We start from the raw sequence: 27,919 nt of genomic DNA on the forward strand, positions 1-27,919 counted from the left end.
CAGAAAATGCCAGTCTGGTTCCAGGCCTGTTGGTTTTATAAGTGGTCTTCTCTTCCTGCTGCACTGTTCGTGCCTCTCTCGTGTTCTTTCCTGGTACTGTGCATGAGGAAGTGGCAGGCTGAGGCTGAATATTACCCTCTTTTTCACACGATCTGGGAGCCCTGTTTTCAGTCAAAATACAAGGAATGCAAGTCATCCAGTATCTGTTATAAATAAGGTTGAATTTACGCTGTGTTTCATCATTGTAAGGAAATGGTTATTTCTTGGATTAATTGCTATAGCTTTTGTCATTTGAGTGTGAGATCAGCAGTCTAAACCTGCTGGTTTTATTCCTAATCAAATGTAAAAGTAGAGGCCTGGACTCCTCAACATTCAGTAGGCATTCTTCATGGTAGATTCATAGGCTTACCCCAGGAACAAATTACTTCCAAGGGCAAACCCAGCACAAACCAAGGATGACTCATCTGGATCCTGCAACTCACTATAGACGAATGATCTGATGGGCAATTAGTAGTCATAGAAGTCACAGAAACAGGCCCTTCAGCCCATCTAGTCTGTGCCTAACTGTTAATCTACCTAGTCCCATCAATCTGCACTCAGACTGTAGCCCTTTATACACCACCCGTCCATGTACCTAACCAAATTTTTCTTAAATGTTGAAATTGAACCTGCATCCACCATTTCCACCGGCAGTTGACTTGACTTGAATACTCAAAGTGCATCAATGGGTAAAACAGCTGCAATGTGACTTCCTGATTCTGATACTCAAAGCCCCAACCAATAGGCCAACTGTCTTCTTTACCACCCTATCGGCAAAGCTTCGCAATGCCCACAGCCTTTGGGAGTGTGACACTACGAATCCTTCAGCCTTATGCTATGCATGTCTCCATTATCTATCTAACTCTTATAGTTTATCGCAGTTAGCTCAAGATTACTGGCGCGCATGCTTAATTCCACTGAAAGCTAATAAATGGTTTAAATTTTTATTAACTTGTGGATCAATTTATAAACTTAAAAACTAGAAGAACCATTCCAAAAGAGTTCCAGACGTACTTAAACACGTTCAGAGGGAGTCCTTGTACGTGAGCCACTGAAAGTTAATGTGCAAGTTCAGAAAGCACTTCGGAAGACAAATAGTATGTTCGCCTTTATTGCGAGAGACAGTAGTAGAGGTGATTATATAGAGACCCAGCGAGATTGCACCCAGATGTCTTATACAGGTGTTTGTCTCACTATCAAAGGAAGAATATAGTTGTGGAGGAGGGAGCGCATCGAAGCCTTGATCCCTGGGATTCTGTCCTCAGTCAGAGTTAGCAGACTGAGCCTGTGCTGTTATAAGCAGAATTCTTACTGGCTGAGCAGGATCGCTGGAGTGTCGCTGTTTCCTCTGGCTAGGATATCAGGAGCCTAGACTGTGAAGTCATGAGTATATCCAAGGCCGAGATCAATAAAATCAAAGGATGTGGGTGTGGTATTGAGGGCAAACAACTTCTTTTTGAATACTGAAGCAGGCACAAGGTGCTGAATGCCTTTCTCCTGCTTCCACTTCTCATGGGTCCTGTAGCCTCTCCTTTTGTTCGCCACTGTGCTCCTCCTTCATCTTCTAATCCTCTCTTCTCTGTTCTCAGTACCCCCAGCAACCGGCAACGATCATACAGCAGTTACCGCAGCAACAGCCGCTCATCACGCAGATCCCGCCCCCACAGGCCCTGCCTCCAATCAGGTCCGGCAGCATCAAGGAGGGTAAGAGATATTACAGCATGTAGAATTTTACCAAAGGAAATGTCTGTCCTCTAACTCTGGAATTCATGCTGGGATTTAATGTCTCATTGTGATTTTGTGTGTGTTACTCTGGATTTCCAGCATCTGCAGGATCTCGTGTTTTATTAGTTGCACTTTATTGCACTTTATTAGTTTCCTTTCCCACCCTAGGGACTTGCATTAACTCTCTGCTGCAACTTCCTGGCTAATTCTGGCTTCCTGTAGGACAACAACCTCTTATTCAATGACAGCAAGACCAAGGAGATGATTATGGACTTGAGAAAGAAACCAGAGGTCCATGAGCCAGTCCTCATCAAAGATTAGGGGTGGAGAGGGTTGGCAACTTCAAAATCCCATGTGTTCTCATGATGGAGGAACCTGTTGTGGGCCCAGCAGTAAGTGCAATTACAAAGGAACTGTGGCAGCACCTCTACTTCCTTAGGATTCAGCATGATTTCTAAAACTTTGACAAACTTCCATAGTTGTGTAGTGGAGAGTATATTGAGTGCAGCTTGGTATGGAGACACCACTGCCCTTGAAAGAAAAATCCTACAAAAATAGTGGATACAGCCCACTACGTCACAGATAAAGTCATCCCAACCATTGAACGCACCTACATGAAATGCTGTTGCAGGAAAGCAGCATCTATCATCAAGGACGCCCACCACCCAGAATATATTCCTTTCTTGCTGCTGTCATCAAAAAAGCTGTCAACTTTTGCTGATAGTCAACTATTTTTCACTGCCATTGTGTGACTGCTCTGGTGATCTGTGATTCCCTCAGAGATCAGTGGGAAAATGAGACCATGGCTTTCACCTACACCTTAACAGTTTGTACTATTTCATTGATTTCATTGATATGGGATGCAATTTTAACGGCTTGTTTGACCTCTGCTTCTTTAAATCCAAATGCTTTAGATGATTGATTTAACCGTTCTTCACCAGATCTACATGGGGCAGCACAGGAGCTGCTGCTTCATTGTTCCCAATTCTGTCCTTAGGTGCTGTCTGTGTGGAGTTTGCATGTTTTCCCCATGGCCACAAATGTTTCCTCCAGGTGCTCTAATTTCCTCCAACATTTCCACGGGCATATGCTATACATTGGTGGGGTAATTGGTTGCTACAAATTGGCTCTAGTGTGGAGGTGAATGGTAGAAAATGGGGAGATTTGATAGGAATGTCAGGAGAGAAATAGAATTGGATCAGAATAAAATGAGATTTGTGTAAATGGATGCTTGATGGTCAGTATGATGCATGGTGGGCTGAAGGGCCTGTTTCTGTGATCTGTGGCTCACTGACTTAAACATGAGTCATCTGTTAAAACTTGCTATTACAGGATCATACTGGAGAGTTAAGATAACTCACAACTTCTTTACTGTAAACTGTCTTCAGCAACAGGTAGTGAAAGCTCATGAACAACTGTCCCTAAAGTTGAGACCAACCAGTTCCCACATCCCACCTCTGGAACTCCTCCTCCTACCACCCCCCATCCTCAGGCTCCCTCCTGCCCTGTCTCTGAAACTGCATGTCTATTCAGCTTTTCTGTCACTGCCTTACCTGAACTTACTTTGACCCCGCTCTTACTCTGTGGATTCTATTCCCACAATGTGATGCTCACCCATCTTCCCTTTCTGGGTCTCATATAAGCTGGTATTCCGAATGGTTTCTCAGAATTCAGTCCTCCTTCAAATTTGAAGTTATCCTGACTCTCCTCTGACTGAAGTTAGCTACCACCCCATCTCCACCTTTCTTTGCTCCCAAAATCCCTTAAGTGTGCTCTGGTCTTGAAGAGGCGGTGCATTAAGAAGGCGGTATCTATCACTAAAGTTCCTCACCACCTAGAACATGCTCTCTTCATGTCACCACCATTGTGGAGGAATTAAACGAGCTTTAAGACCAATGATTCAGAAATAGCTTCTTCCTCTCCATCGGTTTTCTGAATGGTCATCGAGCCCATGAATACCACCTTGTTATTCCTTCTTCCTGCACTAGTTATTTATTTTTGTAATTTACTGCAATTTTATGTCTTTATGCTGTACTGCTGCTGCAAATCAACAAATTTCACATCATACTCGTCCATGATAATAAATCTAATACCAACTCTAATTCAAGTTGACTCTGGATCAAGGCACTAAAGACATACGTGATTGTGAAAAGAATTAGTCTTATTTGTTGCAACTCACAAATGCTGGAGGAACTCAGCAGGTCAGGCAGCATCTGTGGAAGTAAATAGAGTCAACGTTTCAGGCAAAGACCTTCCTCAGGACGGGAAAAGAAGGTGGAGGGTAAGGAGGACATACTAGAAAGTGATAGGTGAAGCCAGGTGGGTAGGATGGGGGGAATGGAGAGCTCATTGGCAGAAAAGGCAAAAGGCTGGAGAAGAAGGAATCTGATAGGAGAGAAGAGTGGTCCATGGAGGAAAGGGAAGGAGGAGGAGCACAAAGGGGATGTGATAGGCAGGTGAGGGGTAAGAGGCCAGAGTGGGAATAGGAGAAGGGGGAAATGTTACTGGAAGGAGAAATAGATGTTCCTGCCAGTAGGCTGGAGGTTACCTAGACGGAATATGTGTTGCTGCTCCAATCTGAGAGAGGCCTCATCATGGCAGAAGAGGGGGCCATGGCTGACATATCAGAACAGGAATGGGGATAGGAATTAAAATGGTTGGCCACCAGGAAATTCTGGTCTTTGCAGATGAAGCGGAAGTGCTTGACAAAGTGGTCCCCTAATTTATGTCTGGTCTCAGCAATGTAGAGGAGGCTCCATTGGGAGCCCCCAAACAGATCTGCAGGTGAAGTGTTGCCTCACCTGGAAGGACTGTTTGGGACCCTGAATGGAGGTGAATGGGCAGGAGCATCTTCTTTCTGCACATGGCTGTGACTTTTCACAGAGTTGATACCCTTCCAGGGTATCTCTGCCATACACAGGCAAGCAAGGTTGCACTGCCCTGTTATATCTGGTCAGAATCAAAGGATTACATATGCAAAATGCTGGTGGACCTCAGCAGGTGACGCAGCACCTATGGAAAGAATGAGGAGTCAATGTTTCAGGCCAAGACTCTTCATCAGAACTGCAAAAGGAAGGGGGAAGAAGCCAGAAGAAGAAGCTGGGGGGTGGGGAGGAGGTGAAGCCAGCTAAAGGGGGAAGGTACGTGGGTGGGGAGGAGTGATAAAATGAGGTTGGGAGGTGATAGGTGGAAATGGTGAAGAGCTGAAGAAGAAGGAATCTGAGAGGAGAGGGAAGTGGACCTTGGAAGAAGGGGAAGAGAAGAGACACCAGAGCGAGGTGATAGGTGAGTGAGGAGAAGAGAAGTGGGAAGAGGGGAGCCAGAGTGGAGAATGTAGGAAGAGGGAAGGGGGAGAAATTACTGGAAGTTAGAGAAATCAATGTGCATGCCATCAGGATGGAGGTTACCCAGACGGAATATGAGGTGATGATTTTCCAACCTGAGAGTGGCCTCATCGTGGCAGCAGAGGAGGCCATGGACTGACATGTTGGAACGGGAATGGGAATTGCAATTAAAATGGTTGGCCATTGGGAAATCCTACTTGTGCAGATGGAACAAAGATGCTCAACAAAGTGGTACCCCAAACTACACCAGGCCTCACCAACCTAGAGGAGGCTACACTGGGAGCACTGGATACAGCAGGTTTTGCCAAAAGACTGGCAAACGAAGTGTTGTCTGACCTGGGAGGACTGTTTGGGGCCCTGAATGGAGGTAAATGGGTAGGATCAGTGCTACTTTAGCTTGCAGGGGTAAGTGCCAGGATGAATGGATGAATGGATCAGTGGAAAGGGACAAATGGACAAGGAAATTATGGAAAGAGTGAACTCTGCAGAAAGCGGGAGTTGGGAGGAGGTAAAAATGTGCTTGATGGTAGTGTCCCTTTGAAAATGGCGGAAGTTGTGGAGTAGTCCAATGACCATTTGCAAAATCTTTCTTTACCTATCCCCAACAGTTTCTCTAGTAACCCTCTTGGGCCTGTTTTAGTTCTCATCTATATTACGTTCTTGACAACACATCCAAAAACATGGCATCAACTTCCATATGGAGACATAAGGGATACTACATATGCTAGAATCTGGAACCATGTGGGGGAACCCTACCTTGCTCCATCTGTTTATGATTCCCTCGACTCATCTCACTCCACCTATCATCTACCAGCCCTGAGTTCACCCCACCCTGCTCACCTCTTTATACCAACTCTCTCCCCTCTACGTCCTGATGCAGAACTCAGCCCGAAATATTGACTGCCCCTTTCCTTCCTGAGCTGGGAAACATCTGTGAACAAGTTGTTGAAGTTGTTGCTTAGGCTGCATTTGGAGTATTATGTGCTGTTCTGGTTTACCAAGCTACAGGGAGGTAGAGACGGTGCAGATAGCATTTACTTGAGTGTTGTCTGGACTGGAGGGCAGAAGTTGTACAGAGAAGTTTAGAAAATTATGAGGGGCATAGATAAAATGAATGGACATGGTGTTTTTTCCAGGGTAAGAGAGTCTAAAATAGGAGGTTTAAGGTGAAAGGGAAAGATTTAGAGGGAATCTAATGGGCAAGATTTTCACACAGGAAGTGATATGGAATGACATATTCCATATATGGTAGAGAAGAGTATTTCTACAACATTTACAAGGCACAGACAGTAAAGGTTTAAAGGGACAAGGGTCAAATACAGGCAAAGCATTTGGGTCAACATCAATCTCGCACGCATACTCACACACATGCACATGTAATTCTGGAGATGCTGGAAATCCAGAGTAACACACACACAAAGTGCTGCAGTGTCTAAGCAAATCAGATGGCACCTATGGAGAGGAATAAACAGTTGATATTTCAGGGTGAGACCCTTCATCAGGACTGGAAATGAAGGGGGAAGAAGCCAGATTGAGAAGGTGGGGGGAGGGGAAGGAGTACAAGCTGGAAGGTGATAGGTGAAGCCAGGTGAGGGGGGAAGGTGGGTGGGTGGAGGAGGGAGGGGATGAAGTGAGAAGTTGGGAGATGATAGGTGGAAAAGGTAAAGGGCTGAAGAAGGAGTAATCTGATAGGAGAGGAGAGTGGACCATGGGAGAAAGGAAAGGAGGAGGGACACCAGAGGCGCATGTCATCATCAATGAGTTGGGCCGAAGGGTTTGTTTCAATGCAGTGAATCTAAGTATAGTAAGGATCTGGTGTCCGAGTACATGATACACAAAAGACTAAAATGCAGGTACAGCAAGTAATTAGGAATGCCAACAGGATGTTAAAGCTGTTGCTAGGGGAGCTGATAACAAAAGTGGGGCAGGCATGGACTCGGCCAGTAATCCCTGCAATGAGAGGGAACTTGATTGAAATATATAAGATCTGAGGGATCTCAGTGGGGTAGATGTGGAGAAGATGTTCCCTCTTGTGAAAGACTAGGAGGCACTGATTAAAACTCAAGAATCCCTCACTTAAAATGGACATGAGGTAATTTTTTTTTCCTCTCACATAGATGTGAACCTCTTTCTCAAGTACAGGTGAAAGGAGAACGCTCTCGTTGTCCTGCCTTTTGACAATTTTCTGAAACGGAAATGGATTTTTCATTATTAGGATGTGCTTCAGATCATATAGGGCAACTCAGGGTGCTTCATATGGACAGTAAAATTGTTCAAATTAACCCCCCTCGGCTGATGTCTTGCTGAAATTCTTTTGATGACTATTTGATTGGACTTCTGACCAGCCACCCTTGTTCTCCCTTCTGTAAAGTTCAGGATCAGAATCAGGTTTAATGTAACTGACAACTCAGCAGTCCAGGCAGCATCAATGGAAAAGAGTATACTTCTAGAAATCCCCCCCCTTCACCGTTCCCCATTCCCTTTTCCCTCTCTCACCTTATCTCCTTACCCACCCATCACCTCCCTCTGATGCTCTTCCCCCTTTTCCTTCTTCCATAGCCTTCTGCCCTTTCCAATCAATTCCCCCTTCTCCAGCCCTTTATCTCTTTCACCAATCAACTTCCCAGCTCTATATTTCATCCCTCCCCCTCCGTTTTCACCTATCACCTTGTGTTTCTTTCTCCCCTCCCCTCACCTTCTAACTCTGACTCTTTGTCTTTATTCTCCAGTCCTGCTGAAGGATCTCGGCCTGAAACATCGACTGAATTCTTTTCCATAGATGCTGCCTGGGTTGCTGCGTTCCACCAGCATTTTGTGTGTGTGGCTTGAATTTCCAGCATCAGCAGATTTCCTCGTGTTTGTAATATCACTGACATACTGTATTTTGTGAAATTTATTTTGCTGCTATTGTACAGTACAATACATAAAACACTATAAATTACAGTCATAAATATATAAAAATTAAATAAAATTAAATAAGTAGTGCAAGGAGAGAGCAAATAATAGTGAGGTAGTTTCATGGACTGGTTCATTTGCCATTCAAAAATCTGATGGTGAAAGGGAAGAAGCTCTTCCTAAAACGTTGAGTGTGTGAGCTCACATCAAAGTTGAGCGGAATGAAACTATGCTGCGCTAATCCTAACATGTACCATCCCAATCACCATTCTGTCTGTGCTTGCAAACCTTCTTCAACTCCCAGTGTTATGATTATTCATTCTACCATTGGCAGCAGTGTTTTAATTTACCAGCAGCGTTGACCGTGGATTTTCCACAAAAGTATATTCCAGTCAAAAGTAAGGACAGTAAGTGTGGGGAGAGCCAGTCTTGGATAACTAAGGAAGTAAAAGATAGTATCAAATAAAAAGCACATTTGTACAAAGTTGCAAAGAGTAGTGAGAGAATGGAGGATTGGGAAAACTTTAAAAAGCAACAAAGAACAACTAAACAAGAAATAAGGAAAGTGAAGATAGAGTATGAAAGTAAATTAGCAAAAAATATAAGAACAGATAGCAAAAGTTTTTATAAATATATAAAGCAGAAGAGGGTGGCTAAAGTTAACATAGTGTCCCTTGGACGATGAGAAGGAGAAATTGATATTGAGTGATAAGGAAATGGCTGAGGCATTGAACGACTACTTTGAGTCAGTCTTCATGGTGGAGGACACGTATAGTATACCAAAGAATGATGTTATGGAAAAAATGGGAGGTGAGCACTTTGATAAAATCACTGTCACTAAAGAGATAGTGATGAGAAAACTCCAGGGCCTGAAGGTAGATAAGTCCCCTAGTCCTGATGGGATGCATCCTAGGGTGCTGAAGGAATTGACGGAGGATATAGTAGACATGTTGGTAATCATTTACCAAAACTCTTTAGACTCTGGGCAGGTCCCGATGGATTGGAAGACAGCAAATGTCATGCCACTTTTTTAAAAAGGATGTAGGCAAAAGATGGGCAACTATAGGCCAATTAGCTTAACATCTGTAAGTCAGGAAAATGCTTGAAGCTGTCATTAATGAAGAAATAGCAAAACATTTAGAAAGGAGTGGTTCCATTAGACAGACACAGCATGGATTCAGAAAGGGCAGGTCCTGTTTGACAAACTTACTGGAGTTCTTTAGACAATAGACAATAGGTGCTGAAGTAGACCATTCGGCCCCTCGAGTCTGCACCGCCATTCTGAGATCATGGCTGATCATTCATTATCAATACCCAGTCCCTGCCTTGTCCCCATATCCCTTGATTCCCCTATCCATCAGATATCTATCTAGCTTCTTCTTGAAAGCATCCAGAGAATTGGCCTCCACCGTCTTCTGAGGCAGTGCATTCCACACCTCCACAACTCTCTGGGAGAAGAAGCTCTTCCTCAACTCTGTCTTAAATAACTGACCTCTTATTCTCAATCCATGCCCTCTGGTACTGGAGGGCATAATGAGTGCAATGGATAGAGGGGAACAGGTGGATGTCGTATAGTTGGATTTCCAGAAGGCGTTCGATAAGGTGCTGCACAAGAGACTTATAAATAAGATACAGATGCATGGAGTCAGAAGAAGTGTATTGGCATGGATAGTGGATTGGTTAACCAATAGAAAACAGAGAGTTGATATAATGGGGTTTCTCCAGTTGGCAGTCAGTGGTGAGTGGGCATCTGAAGGGGTCAGTGCTGGGCCCGCAGCTGTTTACCATTTACGTTGATGACTTGGAAGAGGGGACTAAATGTAGCGTAGCAAAATTTGCTGATGACACTAAAGCAAACCGTACAGGGGATGTGGAGAGTCTGCAGAGGGATATAGATAGTTTAAATGATTGGGCCAAGGTCTGGCAGATGGAATACAACGTTGGTAAATGCAAGATCATCCACTTTGGAAGAAATAATAGAAGAGCAGATTATTATTTAAATGCTGAAAGATTGCAGCATGCTGTTGTGCAGAGGGACTTGGGAGTGCTTGTGCATGAATCGCAAAATGTTGGCTTGCAGGTACAACAGGTTATTAAGAAGGCAAATGGAATGTTGGCCATTGCTAGAGGGATTGAATTCAAGAGCAGGGAGGTCATGCTGCAACTATACAGGCCACTGGTGAGTCTGCACCTGCACCTGGAGTACTGTGTGCAGTTCTTTCCGTACACAGGGCAAACTGGGCACTTTTCTGCATTAATATTAGATGCCCATGTTGTAACTGTATTTGAACAGCTAGGCTAGAGACATGGCAAGTTCTGGAGTGCTTCTGTTGCAAACTACCTCACATGAGTTACAGACCCTTTATCGTCTGGCCACAATTTCTCTTTGCTTGCTTTGTCTTCACGGAAGAGCAGTGGTCCAGACTCAGAGATCCGGCTACACCTTTCTCCTGGCCTGAAAACACCCCTCCTGCTCCCCACCCCCACCTCCCCAAGCACTGGCAGGGTGGCTAAGTGCTATTGCTTTATGTAGAGACCCAGACCCAAACTGGTGCAGGGTAGGTTTGTTTGTGCTGCTAACAGGGTGATTGTTTAGAAGTGACCTGTGAAGGAGTTTTCCACCCCTCAACTGCCAGTGATCGGGGCCGTCTGAAAACGGCCTGCATTTGCTTTGATTTTAGATCATGACGAGGAGTTCTGTTGTAATCAGTCATTACTAGGGCAGAGGGCAGCCCTGGTCAGTACAATACAGGCAGCATCATCCCGCTGCTTCTGGGGGTTGCCAGCACATCTCAGACTGGATGTAATGACTCTGTACAAACAAAGACCCATATTTTCTTCTCCAGCATTCATTAAAAGTTACTTTCATTTTAAAAAAAAAGAACAACCATGCATTAGTATTTCTGCTTTTGATCTTCATCTGCCACTGCACTTTGTTCAGATACCCTCAGGGGACAGAATAGGGGCAGAAAAACTTACTGATGAAGGAGTTACTGGCCTATGTCTTTTCAGAGCTTGGATGGAAGGTTGGGGGTGGTTTCATTATGTTAAGATTTTCCTGATACTTAGCTTTTCCTGTAACATAATCTGTATTTGTTGGCAGATATGGTTGAACTGATGTTAATGCAAAATGCCCAAATGCATCAGATCATAATGCATAATATGATGTTGAAGGCACTACCCCCAATGGCATATTCCCAACCTGGAGCTTCTCCCGCCAATCCTGTGGTCTCCCATGGACAGGTAAGAAAATGTACTGTGATCATCATTTCCTTTTGCATATAAAGCCACAGGGTCTCACAGCATGGAACCTAAATCAGCCCACTAAATCCATGCCGACCATTAACCACCCATTTACACTAATCCTATTTCATTCTCCAAACACTCCTCCAAGATTCTGCCACTCACAGTGGCCAGTTAGCTGACCAAACTGCTTGTCTACGGGCAGTGGGAGGAAACCAAAGCATTCGGGAGCAAGCCATGCAGTCACAGGGAGAACATGCAAACCCCACACAGGCACACGGTAAGTCGGAATTGAATCTGGGTCACTGGAGTTGGAGGCAGCCGCTCTACAAGTTCTGCCTTTGTGCTGCTTCACCTGGTGCTGACCACCTAAAGCCCAGGGCATCATTAAAGATCCCTAAACACTTCCCTCATCATATAATTTCCATGGAAGACCTGTGCTACTGCCATATGGCCATAAGACATTGGAGCAGAATTGAGCATTTTGGCCCATTGAGTCAGTCTGCTATTCCATCATGGCTGACTTATTAACCCCTTCTACCTCATTTTCCTGTCTTCTCCCTGTAATCTTTGATGCTCTTACTAAACTAGAACCTATCAACCTCCACTTTAAATATACTCAGTGACTTGGCCTACATAGCCAACTGAGGCAAACAATTAAAAAGAAATTCACCACACTCTGGCTAAAGAGATTTCTCCTCATCTCTGTTCTAAAGGGACATCTTTCTGTTCTGAGGCTGTGCCCCTGGTCCTGGACCCTCCCGCTACAGGAAACATCCTCTCCACATGCACTCTATCTAGGCCTTTCAGTATTTGGTAGGTTTCAATGAGATTTCCTTCTATTCTTCTAAATTCCAGTGAGTACAGGCCCAGAGCCATCAAATGCTCCTCATACGTTAAGCTTTTCATTCCCAGTAATATCCATGTGAACCTCCTCTGGACCCTCTCCAATGCCAGCTCATCCTTTCTTAGATATAGGAGCCCAAAACTGCTCACAATACTCCAAGTGTGGTCTAACCAATGCGTTTTAAAGCATCAGCATTGTATCCTTGCCTTTATATATTAGTCCTTTTGAAATGAATGCTAACATTGCATTTGCCTTCCTTACCACCGACTCATCCTGCAAGATTACCTTTAGGGAATCTGGCATGAGGACTCCCGTGACCATTGATCTAATGTCAACAATTAATTACCAATCATCGGTAGTCAGGTCTGAAACCAGATTACCTCCAGAAGACAGACAGCTTGATTGGCAGCATGGAGGAATGGCCATTACTGAGGCAATGGCAGATTTAGCTTTGCTGATGTTGTCCCTCAAAGGTAATAAAATATTTTCTCTCAAAGGTTCATGAAGCATTGAGGTAAGTGGGAATGACTTCTCTAAAGGTTTCTTAATTCCCTCTACCCACTTGTTTTCCATGGCATAAATTTTATGGAGAATAGATCATGAAAGTCATTAATTGAAAGGAGATTGATATCTTGATAAGTGCAATTTTGTGAATTCATTCTGAAGACACACACTTCTTCAAACTCTTCAATGTTGCCTGTAACTCAGAATCAGGTTTATTATCACTGGCAAGTGACGTGAAATTTGTTAACTTAGCAGCAGCAGTTCAATGCAAGACATAACATAGAAGAGAAAAAATAATAATAATAAATTAAATTTTAAAAATAATAACAAATAAATAAATAACTCGATTACAGTGTATGTATAGATTTTTAAAACCGTGCATAAAACGGAAATACGGTATATTAAAAAAAGTGAGGTAGTGCCCAAGGGTTCCATATCCATTTAGGAATCGAATGGCAGAGGGGAAGAAGCTGTTCTTGAATTGAAATCCTGATGGTAACAGTGAGAAAAGGGCATTCCCTGGGTGCTGGAGGTCCTTAATAATGGATGCTGCCTTTCTGAGACACCACTCCCTAAAGATGTCCTGGGTATTTTGTAGGCTAGTGCCCAAGATAGAGCCAACTAAATTTACAACCCTCTGCAGCTTCTTTCTGTCCTGTGCAGTAGCCCCTCCATATCAGACAGTGATGGAGCTTGTCAGAATGCTCTCCACGGTACAACTATATAAGTTTTTGAGTGTATTTGTTGACATGCCGAATCTCTTCAAACTCCTAATGAAGTATAGCCACTGTCTTGCCTTCTTTATAACTACATTGATATGTTGGGACCAGGTTAGATCTTCAGAGATGCAAACATCCAAGAACTTGAAGCTGCTTACTTTTTCCACTTCTGATCCCTCTATGAGGATTGGTATGTGTTCCTTGTCTACACTTCCTGAAGTCCACAATCAGCTCTTTCGTCTTACAGATATGGAGTGCCAAGTTGCTACTGCAGCACCACTCCACAGTGCGGCGTAACTCACAGCTCCAGCTGTCAGACAAAAGGATTTAACCGTTAGGTAGAGGTTATTTTATCATAGCCATAAAGAACGCATCTTTATCGATTCACCAGATGAGAAATCACTGCCTTTCCCAGTTACCCTTGAGAAGGTGACGATAATCCCCCGCTGAAGCTGCTTTTAGGTGGAGATTTCTGGGATTTATTCCCAGTGATGGTGAAGGAACCTGGATTTGGTAGCATGTCCATGCACTTGCTGCCTTTGTCCCTCCAAGCGTCAATGTTGCATGTTTGGAAGGTGCTGAAAGAGTAATCACAGTGCATTTTGTAAATGGTAGACACTGCAGCAGGGATGAAAGAACAATCATCACCAAATAGCCAGGAGAGAAAGACTTACTTTTCATTTGCACTACATGGAAAGTACATTTGGCACTGTTGTTATTTATGTTATCTGACAACTCATTAATAATCAAGAAGTCAAACAAGAACATGAGTTAGTTGTGAAGCCTATTCTGCTGTGAATTAATATATAGAGATACAGCATGGTAACAGTCCCTTCCAGCCTAATGCTCCCACACCTCCCAATTACACACTTGACCAATAACCTACTAACCCCTACTTCTTGCCATGGGTGAAGAAGCTACTGGCATGATGAAGGAAGTCCTGACACTACCAGAAGTGGAGGACCTTCATTGCTACCCTATATGCCAGCGGCATAATGGGCAGTAATGAATGATCTTTATTGTCATTATACATAGATACAATGAAACTCTGTTTGGCTTCCTCTCAGGTAATTAAATAAAGCGGTAGATAAAAACAAGACAGTAATAGAAAAACAGTATTAAATAGATAAGTAGCCATAGGTGAAGTGCTAGAGGACTGGAGGATAGCTGACGTTTCTCCATTCTTTAAGAAAGCTCTCAGAATAAGCTAGGAAATTACAGGCCAGTGAGCCTGACATCAGTTGTGGGTAAGTTATTCTAATGGACTGGATATAAGAGTATTTGGATAGACAGGGTCTAATAGTGATAATCAGCATGGCTACGTGCATGGTAGGTTAAGCCTAGTCAATTTTATAGAGTTTTTCGAGGAAGTTACCAGGAAAGTTGATGAAGGCAACTTTCATCCAGGATGATGTCGATAAGGCGCTGCATGGGAGGTTGGTTAAGGAGGTTCAGCTGCCTGGCATTCAAGATGAGGTAGTAAATTAACACGCTGGAGTCATACTGTGCTAATGGTGCAAGGAGGAAATGTATTGTAAGGTGTGAAATGGAAACAGAAAATACTGGAAATGTTCAGCAGCTCAGGCAGCATTTGTGGAGGAAGAGACGGTTTTAGCTCAGAGAAGCAGGAGAAGCTGTTAAGAGATGAAAAGGGTAATTTTAAGTTACAGTAAAGGTTGCAGTAGTGTGGGATGGGGTAAAAGAATTATCAGTGATAGGGTGAGGGTGAGGTTAAATAGGTAAATTGTTTTGATTTGTTTTGATTCTATTGTATTTCTTTGTTCTACTGTGAATATCTGCAGAAACTGAATCACAGGGAGACATATATGTAGTCTGATAATAAACCTACTTTGAATTTTAAATTGAGCAACTGGAGGGAGATTAAGCTTCCTTGTCTGAATTATGATAATCGATTTTAACCAACATTTCGATGACAAGGACTGCCATTTTCATCAGGGATGATGCCAGGGCACGTCTAGTCTGGTGGTATTTATACCCCTGTCATCCATCCCTCCTGATTGGTTGGTCCTCATCCTCATCCCACCTGCTTCAAAAGGACAACTATTAAATCCGTGTCCAAGAAGAATAGTGTAAGCTGTCTTACTGACTATCGTTCAGTAGCACTCACATCTATGGTGAAGAAATGCTTTTGTGACGAGAATCCTTGACGAAGTTGGCTTGGACCCAAATGTTGGAGTATCCAAAACTAGGATCAAGGCACGGTTTCAAACTGGATTGAGGATCGGAGTACAAAACAACTACAAGACAAAATAACGAGTAGGCTTACCATTGAGCACCAAACCTCAGTTCAGGTACTCCTTAAATGTTCAGTCCTTGGTGTCCAAAACTTAGAGGGAGGGTCCTGAAGGGGCTGTGCCAGCTTTCCATACTCCAGGTAGTTAGAGCATCTGAACCTTGGAAGCTGGCGTAGATGGGTGCATGCCATAACAGCTTTGAGAGAGTGATCATGGCTAAAATCAACTCCTACCTCAGCAAGAACCTAGACCCGCTGCAATTTGTCAATCGCCTCAATAGGTCTACGGCAGATGCAATCGCAATGGCTCTACACACGACCTTAGATCACCTGGGCAACACAAACACCAGGATGTCAGGATGCTGTTCGTTGACTATAGCTCAATGTTCAACACCATATTTCCCAGAGTCCTGATCGATAAGCTTCAGAACCTGGACCTCTCTAATCAGGACCAAATCTGTGTGATCACTATCTGGAATGGGGGAGGGGGGAGGCTACTGCACAGGATTGGAAGCTACAGAAACCCTGTATCAGACAGTGATGAAGCCTGTCAGAATGGTCTCCACAGTACCTCTGTAGGAGGTTTTGAGTGTTTCAGGTGTCAAATTACATCTTCTCAAACTTCTAATGAAATATAGCCACTGGCTTGCCTTCTTTATAGCTGCATTGATATGTTGGAACCAGGTAAGATCCTCAAAGATCTTAATACCTTGGGGTGGTTGCGACTGCACAGGATCGAAAGAAACTACAGAAAGTTGTAAAACTAGTCAGCTCCATCTTGGGTACTAACTTCTGTAATATCCAAAATATGTTCAAGGGGTGGTGCCTCAGAAAGTCAGTGTCCGTCCGTATATAAAAGGCCGCACTGGGAGTACCGGACGCAATATACCACACCAGCTGACTCACAGGTGAAGTGTCGCCTCACCTGAAAGGACTGTCTGGGGTTTTGAATGGTGGTGAGGGAGGAAGTGTACGGGCAGGTGTAGCACTTGTTCCACTTACAAGGATAAGTGCCAGGAGGGAGATTGGTGAGAAGGAATGGGGGGGGGGGGAATGAATGGACAAGGGAGTCATGTAGGGAGTGACCCCTGCAGAAAGCAGAAAGACGGGGGGAGGGAAAGATGTGCTTGGTAGTGGGATCCCGTTGGAGGTGGCAGAAGTTAAGGAGAATTATATGTTGGACCTGGAGGCTGGTGGGGTGGTAGGTGAGCACAAGGGGAACCCTATCCCGAGTGGGATGGGGTGAGGGCCTATTGTTATTGTCAGGTAGGAGGTACAGAAGCCTGAAGGCACACACTCAGCGATTCAAGAACAGCTTCTTCCCCTCTGCCAGCCAATTCCTAAATGGACATTGAACCCATTTACACTACCTCACTTTATTAAAAAATTTCTGTTTTTGCACTATTTTTAATTTAACTATTTAATATACATATAAATACTTACTGTAATTAATTTACTTATTTTTTCTATATTTTCATTGTACAACTGCCGCAGTTAACAAATTTTACGACGATTTTACGTGATGCAGGTGATATATAGTTTTCCTCTTCTCTTCAATGGGAGTTCTGTAAGACCCTCTCTCACTGCTGCCCCTCTGTAATCTCTCCTAATTGCCAGCGCTGCGCTCCTATCAAATTACTCCTCCTTCACCTCCCAGCTTCTCATGTATTTTCTTTCATTCCTACCTTCCCCCTCACTGGACTCGCCTATCTCTAACCTTCAGTAATTTCTCCAACCTACCCCTTTTCTCTTTTTCCATTCTTCATCCTGGCTCCCCTTTTACCCTTCCTCTTCTCCTCACCTGCCTATCACATCCCTCTGGTGCCCTCCCCTTTCTCCCATACTCTCCTGTCCTATCAGATTACTTTTTTAGCCCTTTACCTATCACATCTCAGCTTCTCACTTCATTCCCTCCACCACCCACCTGGTCTCATCTAGCACCTGCCAGTTTGTATTCCTCCCCCACCTCCCAATTTTTATTCCAGCTTCCTCCCACTTTCTTTTCACTCCTGATGAAAGGTTTTGGCCTGAAATGTTAACTGTAATTTCCTTCAATAGATGCTGCCTGACCTGCTGAGCTTCTTTTGAATTTTGCATGTTGACTTACTATCAAATGTGTGAAACCTCATAAAGCCATCGAGAGCCTGACCCAGTAGTGATGGGTTCCATTGATTTTGGAGAAGCTTTGGTCAGCTGATTTAACACCATGTGGAGATCATATAAGATTGCTGTTCTCTATCTAATACACTGAATTTAGATAAATAAGTATAGCTGAGGCTGAAGATCAACTTGGGGGTGGTAGAGTTGCAAATCTAGTAGAATTACTGTTTCCCAGCTCCTGAGGCCTGGGTCCATTTCTGACCTTGGATGTCCTCTGTGCAGAGATCATGTTCTCACTATGGCTGTGTTGGTTTCTTCAAGGTGCCCGGTTTCCTCCCACATCCCAAAGACCAATAGATCAGTGGGTTATTTTCCCGTGGAAAATTGCACCTATTGTAGAATCTGACAGCTGATGGGACTGTGAGGAGAATAGAATGGGTAAAGTGTAGGGTTAGTGTGAATGGGTGTTCCATCACTGATCTGTTCCCACAACCTATGGACTCACTTTCAAGAACTCTTCATCTTATGTTCCCGATAGTTATTGCTGATTTATTTCTTATTACTATTTCATCTTTTCTCTTTTGTATTTTGTACACGGTTGTTTGTCCATCCTGTTTGGTGTGGTCTTTCACTAAATCTACAAATTGTTTGTATTATGTTCCTTGTATTTACTGAGTATGCCCGTAATAAAATGAATCTCAGGGTTATACATGATATATATATATCTACTTGGATAATAAATTTACTTTGAACTTTGATTTGAAAGACCTGATTCTGGACTTTATTACTCTACAATTAAAGTTTTGTTGAATGATGTAGGAAGCTGGAGGGCAGTGTGTTTTCAGCCTTGCAAATAGCAACAGCAAAAAGCTGCAGATGCTGAAAGATAAAAAAAAATAGGAGCTGATTGGAAAACTGAGCAAGTCAGGCAACACGTGTGGAAAGACAAAAGCAGAGTTAATGTTTCAAGTTGTTGACTTTTCAATGGATATATTGCTGAAGAATTAGATCAGAGCTAAACTAGATTCCCATCATTATAGTAGAAGATGTAGTACAATCCACAAATAACTGTCAGCTGCAGCTTGTAATATTCTTCACCAGATTTTCAGTGCAGAATCCACAGTAACATGTAGAGATACCACCTCAAATATTTTCTGATTTTGATAGCCTGTCAATTCAGTGAGATTTGAATATTCTGAGATAACTCGTTATAATCACATCTGGCTGTATTGTTGTGCCACTTCGCAAAAATTTAATTAATTGGTAAATTGGTTTATTATTGTCACATGTACTAAGGCACAGTGAAAACTTTTGTTTTGTGTGCCATCCATACAGATCATTTCATCACATTAGTGAACAAAGGCAGGACAAGGGAAAACAGTAACAATACAGAATAAAATGTTACAGTTCAAGAAAATGCAGTGGAGGCAGATAATGAGGTACAAAGTAATAACGAGGTAGATTGTCAGGTGTAGAGTTAATTTTATAGTAGTAGGAGACCATTCAGTACTCTGATAACAGAGGGCAGAAGCTGAAGTATTTAGAAGACGTTAATAGAAGACAAGAATTTTAAAGCTCATGCACTTACCCAATAAAACTGACAAATCTGAAAGCCAGCCATAGAACATAGAACAGTACAGACCCCTTCAGTCTAGGATCAATCTAACCCTACCCTCCCACATAGCCTTCCATATTTCTTTCATCCATGTGCCTAAGAGTCTATTAAATGTCACTGATGTATCTGCCTCCTCCATCATCCGTGATGATAGCATACTTCAAGCACCTAAAAATTGACATCTCCTCTATACTTTCCTCTAAACACATTAAAGTTATGACCCCTCATATTCGCCATTTCCATCCTGGGAAAAATTCTCTGGGTGCCCACTCTATCTCTATGTCTTATCTTCTAGTACACCTCTCATCCTCCTTGGCTCCAAAGAGAATAGCCCTAGCCCGCTCAACCTATACTTATAAGACAAGCTGTCTAATCTAGGCAGTATCCCAGTAAATCTCCTCTGTACCTTCTCTAAAGCTTCCACATCCTTTCTATAATGAGTAGGAACAGAACTAGGGGTTTATAGAGCTGTAACATTACTTCATGGCTCTTGAACTTATGAAGGTCAACACACCATCTCCTTCTTAACCACCCTATCAACCTGCATAGCAACTTTGGACTTGGATCCTAAATCCCTCTGTTCCTCCACTGTTAAGAATCCTGCAATTAACTCTGTGTTCTGACTTCATGTTCAACCTTCTAAAGTGAATCACTTCACACTTTCCTGGATTGAACTCCATCTGCCACCTCTCAGCCCAAATTTGCATCCAATGAATGACCTTTTGTAACCATCCACAATCTTTTACGCTATCCATAATACCACCAACCTTCATGCCATATGCAAACTTCCATCTCCTCATCTACTGTATATCAAGTATAAAAATCACAAAGAGCAGGGCTCCCAGAACAAATCCCTGTGGAACACCACTGATCACTGACCTCCAAACAGAATCCACTCCATCTACCTTCTGTGAGCAAGCAAAATTTTGAATCCATGCAGCCACTTTTCCCTGATCCCATGCTTCCTACCAGGAGGAAGCCCATGAATGAGCCTACCATGGGGAACCTTATCACCTTGCTAAAATCCATATACACTACATCCACTGCCCTACCTTCATCAACGTGGTTTGTCACATCCTTGAAGAAATCAATCAGGCTCGTGAGGTATGATCTGCCCCTCACAAAGCCATGCTGACTATCCCTACTTAGACTCTACTTCTCCAAATGTTTGCAAATCCTGTCTCTAAGAATTCTCTTCAAAGGTTTGCCACCACTGATGTAAAATTCACTGCTCTATAATTCCCAGGGTTATCCATATAACTTTCTTTAACAAAGGAATAACATTTGCCACTCTCCGATCTTCTGTTACTACTCCTGTAGCAAGTAAGTACACAAAGGTCATTGCCAAAGGCACAGCAATCTTTACCCTCACTTCCCGTAGTATCCTGAGGAATATCCCATCCAAATGCAGACACTTACCTATCCTAATATTTTTCAAATGTTTCAGCATATCCTCTTTATTAATGTCAACATATTCTAACACATAAGCCTGCTCTACACTGACCTCACGTTCATCAAAGTCTCTCTCCCTGGTGAACACTGAAGCAAAGTGTTCATAAAGGACTTTGCCTACCTCCTCCAACCCCAGGTGAATGCATCCTCTTTTATCCCTGATCAGTCCTACTCTAGTCATCCCCTGTTCTTCAAGTATGTGCCGAGTGTCTTGGGGTTTTCCTTAATCCTACTCACCAAGGCCTTCTCATGCCCCCTTCTAGATCTGCTGTCCATTTCTTAAACTCTTTCCTGCATTGTCAAATAACTACAAATAGTGCTCATTTGAACAAATATCAAATAGTCAATATCATGTGAGTAGGCAGACTAAGAGGCAGAGGCTGAAGGATATGGTTATACTATATTATGTTAAGGTGTCATCTTCCCTGTAACTTATGTGGCCCTTACATCTTAGTTTGCTGTTTTCTTCATTTACTTACTTATTCATGGCATGTGAGTATTTCAGGTAAAACCAGAGTCTATTGTCTAGCCCTACTTGCCATGAAAAATTGCTGGTAACCTTGAGATGCTGAGGTGTTGTGTGGCCAAGGCAACCCAATTCAGCCAATTTAGCAAAGACCCCAACCAGTGAATATTCTGTGCCCACACTGGCTTTTGTACTTCTTCCATGTGTTACCAAACGTGGAGAGATGCTTCATCCATTGAAGAAGAATAGGAGCTGCTTTTCTTGTCCATGTTTGACAACAAAATAAGACTTCAATATAATATGGATTCACCTCGGAGCCATTCTGGCAGGGACAGATGCATCTCGTGCTGAGGATGGAGGAATCCATCACTTTGGCAGCACAGGTGGTCATTCCATGGTGCACCTTTTGCTCATTTGAGTAGGTGCCCCATATGGTGATGAGAATAATTTGGCGAAGTCCACTGGGTTGCATGAGCCTTATCCGAATTGTTCTTTAGTCAATAATATGCGTCCTGGCTGGTTTTAGTTTTATTTTAGCTTTTCAAGGCACTCTTTGATACAAAGAGTGTTGTTTGTTGGGATATATACTGAAAATATACTCTCTCACATCTAAACCAGTCTAGATGTCACTGAACATTCCAAAAGACTGGTTACAGCATGGTCCGGTAGGTAAATCAAATATACAGGAGTGTAAAAGACTACAGGAAGTAGTGGACTCTGCCCAATATATTACGAGTACATCACTCCCCAACTTTGGGAGGATCGACGGTTGGTGCTGTTTCATGAAGGCAACATCCATCGTCAAAGATCTCCGAGCCATGATATCATCTCCCAGCTACCATCAGGCAGGAGGGGCAGAAGCCTTAAGTCCCACATTGCCAGATCCAAGAACACCTACTTCTCTTGAACCAATCTACACAGCCCTATTCACTACCTAAGTGTAGCCACACTGTGACCACTTTGACCATTTTGCAGTAAATGGAGTTATTTTTAGTTTGAATTGTGTTCTTTGTACATATTCTGTATAATTTATGCTGAATTTATCTTTTTTTTTACTTGCAAATATTGTGTACTTGATGCTATGTGCCTGTGAGGCAGCTGCAAGTAAGGTTTTCATTGCACTTGTGCATACAAGTATTTGAGCACATTTCACATTCTTTCTCCAAAAAGTATTTAATGAACCAAATAACTTCAACAAGTGTAGTAGTTTTGCGTACACTACTGAAAATATAAACTTTAATTTTTTAAATCACATCTGCCATGGTGAGTTGAAACTCATGCCTCACAAATATTAATGCTGGCATCCTTTGACACCTTCTCCTTCTCTATCTTCGTACGCTCTTTGACTAGTGGTGTGCCACAGGGATCAATGCTGGGTCCATTGTTATTTGTCATCTATATCAGCAAATTTGCCAATGATACAAAGATTGGAGGTGTAGTGGACAGTGAGGAAGGTTTTCAAAGCTTGCAGAGGGATTTGGACTAGCTGGAAAAATGGGCTGACAAAAGGCAGATGGAGTTTAATGCAGACAAGTGTGAGGTACTGCACTTTGGAAGGACAAACCAAGGTAGAACATACATGATAAATGATAGGACACTGAGGAGTGCAGTAGAACAGAGGGATCTGGGAATACAGATACAAAATTCCCTAAATTGCTGTCACAGGTAGATGGGTCGTAAAGAGAGTTTTTGGCACATTGGCCTTTATATGTCAAAGTATTGAGTATAAGAGTTGGAATGTTATGGTGAGATTGTATAAGGCATTGGTGAGGCTAAATTTGGAGTATTGTGTGCAGTTCTGATCACCGAATTACAGGAAGGATATTAATAAGGTTGAAAGAGTGCAGAGAAGGTTTACAAGGATGTTGCCAGGACTTGATAAACTGAGTTACAGAGAAAGGTTGAATAGGTTAGGACTTTATTCCCTGGAGCGTAGAAGAATGAGGGGAAATTTGATAGAGGTGTATAAAATTATGATGGGTATAGATAGAGTGAATGCAAGCAGGCTTTTTCCACTGAGGCAAGGGGAGAAAAAAAAACAGAGGACATGGGTTAAGGGTGAAAAGGGAAAAGTTTAAAGGGAACATTAGGGGGGGCTTCTTCACACAGAGAGTAGTGGGAGTGTGGAATGAGCTGCCAGATGAAGTGTTGAATGCAGGCTCACTTTTAACATTTAAGAAAAACTTGGACAGGTACATGGATGAGGAGGGTATGGAGGGATATGGTCCAGGTGCAAGTCAGTGGAACTAGGCAGAAAAATGGCTTGGCACAGCCAAGAAGGGCCAAAAGACCTGTTTCTGTGCTGTAATGTTCAATGGTTCTATGCTCCCTTTAAAATCCTTGCTGCCCTCTGCCATACAAAGCTCAGCACTAGGTTCCCTTCACTGGTTCCTGCTCTCAGGCCATGGCTCCAAGCAACCACTCTCTCATTCTCAAAGTGATTACTACCCTACATTAACTCTCAGAATGTGTCACCTCTGATGTTTCTTCCCTCCTATCTTCTCTTTTGGTCTAATCAAGACGTACAAAAAAGCTGGATGAACTCAGCAGGTTGGGCAGCATCCGTTGAAAGAAGCAGTCAACGTTTCGGGTCGAAACCCTTCATTTTGGTCTCCTTTCCCCCACTGATCCTCTACTGATACACTTACAATAAGCCCCTTATCATACCTGTCAAATGGCCTCTCCACACACGTTGGCTAAATCACACAAAAGTCCACTTATATCATCTCATTGAATAACTTGCTACACATAATACAATCCCTCTAACAATTCTATTTCTGTAACCATCATTGGAAGGAACTCTCCAAAGTTATTATAACATTTCTCTAGGTAGTGACTAGACTGCTTTCACTGATAGGACCCCTTCAGTGGGAGACCTCAAGCCTCCCTGTTAACTGCATCTGCATGAAGTGTGTCAAGCTGCAGCTCCTAAAAATAAAAATAAATAAAAGTGAGACCATGGATTTGCGCCTTGGAAGGTTTCCAGGGCACAGGCCTGGGCAGTTGCCCAAACTGCAAGCCTTCCCCTCTCCATGCCACCGATGTTGTCCAAGGGCACTAGGACCCAAGCAGCTTGGCACCAGTGTTGTCACAGAGCAATGTGTTGTTAAGTGCCTTGCTCAAGGACACAACACGCTGCCTCAGCTGAGGCTCGAACCAGTGACCTTCAGATCACTAAGCCAATGCCTTATCCACTAGGCCACGCGCCAACACAACTCCTAAGTGGCTGTGTTAAGGAACTGAATCTGCAGCTTGATGATCTTCAGCTCATATGGGAGAATGAGGAATTGATAAATAGGAGCTACAGGAGGCAGTCACCCCCTAAGTTGCAGGAAGCAGGTTCCTGGGTGATTCAGGAGAGGGAAATGGAATAGGCAGCCAGAGCAGTGTGTACCCCCGTGGCTGTTCCCCTCAATAATACGTATACCAATTTGTAAATTATTGGGGGGGTAGGGTATGACCTGCTGGGAGAAGTCACAGTGACCAGGTCTCTGGCACTGAGTCTGGCTTTGTGGCTCAGGAGGGAAGGGGGAAAAGAGGAGAGCAGTACTGACAGGGGATTCTAAGCATGTGAAAAAGAAACCTGAATGGTGTATTTTCCCGCAGGTGCCAGGGTCAGGGATGTCTCAAATCAGGTCTAAAGGGGGAGGGTGAGCAGCTAGAAGTTGTGGTACATATTAGTACCAACAACATAGGCAGGAAAGGAGAGAAGGTCCTGAAGAGAGAATTTAGGGAGTTAGGTAGAAAGCTGTAAAGCAGGACCTCCAGGGCAGTAATTTCTGGATTGCTGTATGTGCAATGCACCAGTGAGGGTAAGAATACGATAATCTGCCAGATGAATGTGTGGCTGAGGAATTGGTTCTAGGGTCAGAGTTTCAAATTTTTCTATCATTGGAATCTCTTCTGGGAAAGATACAGTACAACCTACACAAGGATGGGTTACACCTGAACTTGGGGGAGGGTGTAGAGACCAATATCCTTGTGGGCAGGTTTGCTACAGCTATTGGGGAGGGTTTAAACTAATTTGGCAAGGGGATGGGAACCAGAGTGATAGAACTGAGGATACCACAGTTGATATTCAAGTAGATACAGTGTGTAGTAGACTGTGAGGAAAAACAAGCAGATGAGATGGAAAAACTGCAGTCAGTGGGATGAGCTGAAGTGTAACTCAGGGCAAAATTGAAAGGGTGATGAACACAGGACTGAACATGCTTGCAGTGTAGTTAGAGATCGGCAGGTATGATGTTTGCATCATTGAGTCGTGGCTGAAAGAAGGTCATTGATGCACATTATATAAAAAGGACAGGCAGGTGGGTAGAGGGAGTGGTGTGAGTCTGTTGGTAAAAATTGAAATCAAATCCATAAAAATCCTGTCTATTCTAAAAAGATGTAATCAAATCTTAGTCCATATTGTATCTCTAAATAAACAAACAAATAAATGGAAAAATATGCCTCTTTGCATTAGCTATTTCCATTCTGGGAAAAAGTCTCCAGCTAGTCACTTGATCTGTGCCTCTTATCATCTTGTTACACATCTATTAAATCATCTCTCATCCTCCTCCTATCCAGAGAGAAAAGCGTTAGTTCACTCAACTTATACTCAGAAAACATGTTCTCTAGTCCAGGCAGCATCCTGGTAAATCTCCTCTACACCCTCTCTAAAGCTTCCTCATCCTTCCTATAATGTGGAGACCAGAACTGAACACAATATCCCTTGCATGGTCTAACCAGGGTGTTATAGAGTTGCAATTTTACCTCATGGCTCTTGAACTCAATCCCCCCATATAACGTAAAAAGTAATTGCTCAGACTGGGGAAAGCTGTTAAGGAGTGATTGAAATGGATTGCTGCTATGATTACTGTCATTCACTAATGCACAACCAGATGACTGATGTCAAATGATACTCCTGTAACCAGCAGCACTCGCCTCAGTGTTGAATTGGCTCCATGGATGTGGCCTGCAGCTTTTGGGCTCCCAGATCTGCTGCCATTCATGTTCTGTGTATTTTTTGTTTACTTTCTTTATCGTTTGTACGATTCTTTTTGTACATTGGATGTTTGACAGTCTTTGTTGTATGGGTTATTTTTCATCAATTCTATTGTGTCTCTTTGTCTTGTGGCTGCCTATAAGAAGACAAATCTCAAGGTTATATATAGTAAACATACTTTGATAATAAATGTACTTTGAACTTAGTGAAAGAGGTGACATATGATCACAAAATGGAGTTTCTTAACTCCTTATGGGTAGAGTTAAGAAACTCAAGGGCAAAAAAAAACCCTGACGCGAGACAGTCCTCCAAACAGTAGACAGGATATGGACTACAAATTACAACGGGAGAGAGAAAAGGCATGTAAAAAGGGCAACGTTGCAGTAATCATGGGGGATTTCAACATACAAGTAGATTGGGAAAACCATGTTGGTGCTGGATTCCAATAGAGGAAATTTGTAGAATATCTACGAGAAGGCTTTGTAGAGCAGCTTGTGGTTGAGCCCATTCAAGGTTCAGCTACTCTGGATTGGGTGTTGTGTACTCAACCAGATCTCATTAGGGAGCTTAGAGTAAAGGAACTCTTAGGCGACAGTAATCATAATATGATAGAATTCACCCTGCAGTTTGAGAGGGAGAAGATAAAGTCAGATGTATCAGTATTCTAGTGGAGTACAGGGAATTACAAAGGCACGAGAGAGGAACTGGCAACAATTGATTGGAAGGGGATACTAGCAAGGATAATGGCAGAACAGCAATGGCTGGAGTTTCTGGAGCAAGTTGAAAGGTGCACGATAGATACACCCCAAAGATGAAGAGATATTCTAAAAGGAGGATGAATCAACTGTGGCTGATGAGGGAAGTCAAACACAGCATAAAAGGAAAAGAGGGGGCATATAATATCGGGAAAAGTTAGTTAGAAGCTTTTAAGACCTAGCAGAAGGGAACTAAAATATCCATAGGAGACAAACAATGAAATGAGAAGGTAAGCTAGCCAATAATATTAAAGACGATACCAGAATTTTTTTTCAGATAATTAAAGAGTAAAAGAGAGGCGAGAGTGGGCAACAGGCCACTGGAAAATGATGCTGGAGAGATAGTAATTGGGGACAAAGAAATGGCTGTCAAAGTTAACTATTTTGCATCAGTCTTCACTGTGGAAGACATGAGCAGTATGTCAAATTTCGAGAATGTCAGGGGAGAAGTGAATATCGTTAGTATTACTAAGGAGAAGGTGCTTGGGAAGCTGAAAGTTCTGAAGGTAGATAAGTCACCTGGACCAAATGGACTTCATCCCAGGGTTCTGAAAGGGGTAGCTGAAAAGATTGTGGGGGCAGTAGTAATGATCTTTCACAAGACTTACTAGATTCTGGAATGTTTCTGGAGGACTGGAAAATTGTAAATGTCACTACACTCTTAAGAAAGGGTGGGAGGCAAAAGAAAGGAAATTATGAACCAAATGGCCCAGTTCTGCTCCTATGTCTTATGGTCTTTTGGCTTAGTGACATGCTGAACAACAGTCTCAGCTCCATCTTTGATCCCCAGCTTTCCATTAAAACCACAGGTCTTTCTCACCTGTATTGTTCTCGTGTCTCCTCATCTCCCTTCCCTTAAATATCAAGGTTGCATACAGTCCCTGGCAAACAACTTATTTAATAATTCATCACCAGTTCTGGCTGGACCACATGAAGCACAATTGAGTCCAACTGTGCTAAATTTATTCATCATT

At 43.0% G+C, this 27,919-nt stretch overlaps 2 protein-coding genes across 11 annotated transcripts in view; one reads left to right on the forward strand and one right to left on the reverse strand.

Moving 5' to 3' along the window:
• zgc:112416 (uncharacterized protein LOC550509 homolog) overlaps positions 1-27,919 on the forward strand; it is a 92,715-nt gene that overhangs the window by 55,193 nt on the left and 9,603 nt on the right. For 3 of the 5 annotated variants that reach the window (XM_059967408.1, XM_059967407.1, XM_059967406.1), the window contains exon 5: positions 1,629-1,743. In XM_059967408.1, the coding sequence (XP_059823391.1) occupies positions 1,629-1,743 (115 nt within the window). Of the gene's footprint in view, positions 1-1,628; positions 1,744-11,106; positions 11,247-27,919 lie in introns of all 5 variants that reach the window. The other 2 variants (XM_059967404.1, XM_059967405.1) reach the window with 1 other exon arrangement.
• The window catches only part of LOC132392884 (endoribonuclease YbeY-like), a 34,663-nt gene continuing 19,542 nt past the window's right edge, over positions 12,799-27,919 (reverse strand). For 2 of the 6 annotated variants that reach the window (XR_009511680.1, XM_059967411.1), the window contains one exon: positions 12,799-26,326. The gene's annotated coding sequence lies outside the window, so the exon portion shown is untranslated. The remainder of the gene's footprint in view (positions 26,327-27,919) is intronic. The other 4 variants (XR_009511682.1, XR_009511681.1, XR_009511684.1 and 1 more) reach the window with 4 other exon arrangements.

The sequence above is a fragment of the Hypanus sabinus genome, chromosome 4, assembly GCF_030144855.1.
Source record: "Hypanus sabinus isolate sHypSab1 chromosome 4, sHypSab1.hap1, whole genome shotgun sequence".
NCBI lineage: Eukaryota > Metazoa > Chordata > Chondrichthyes > Myliobatiformes > Dasyatidae > Hypanus > Hypanus sabinus.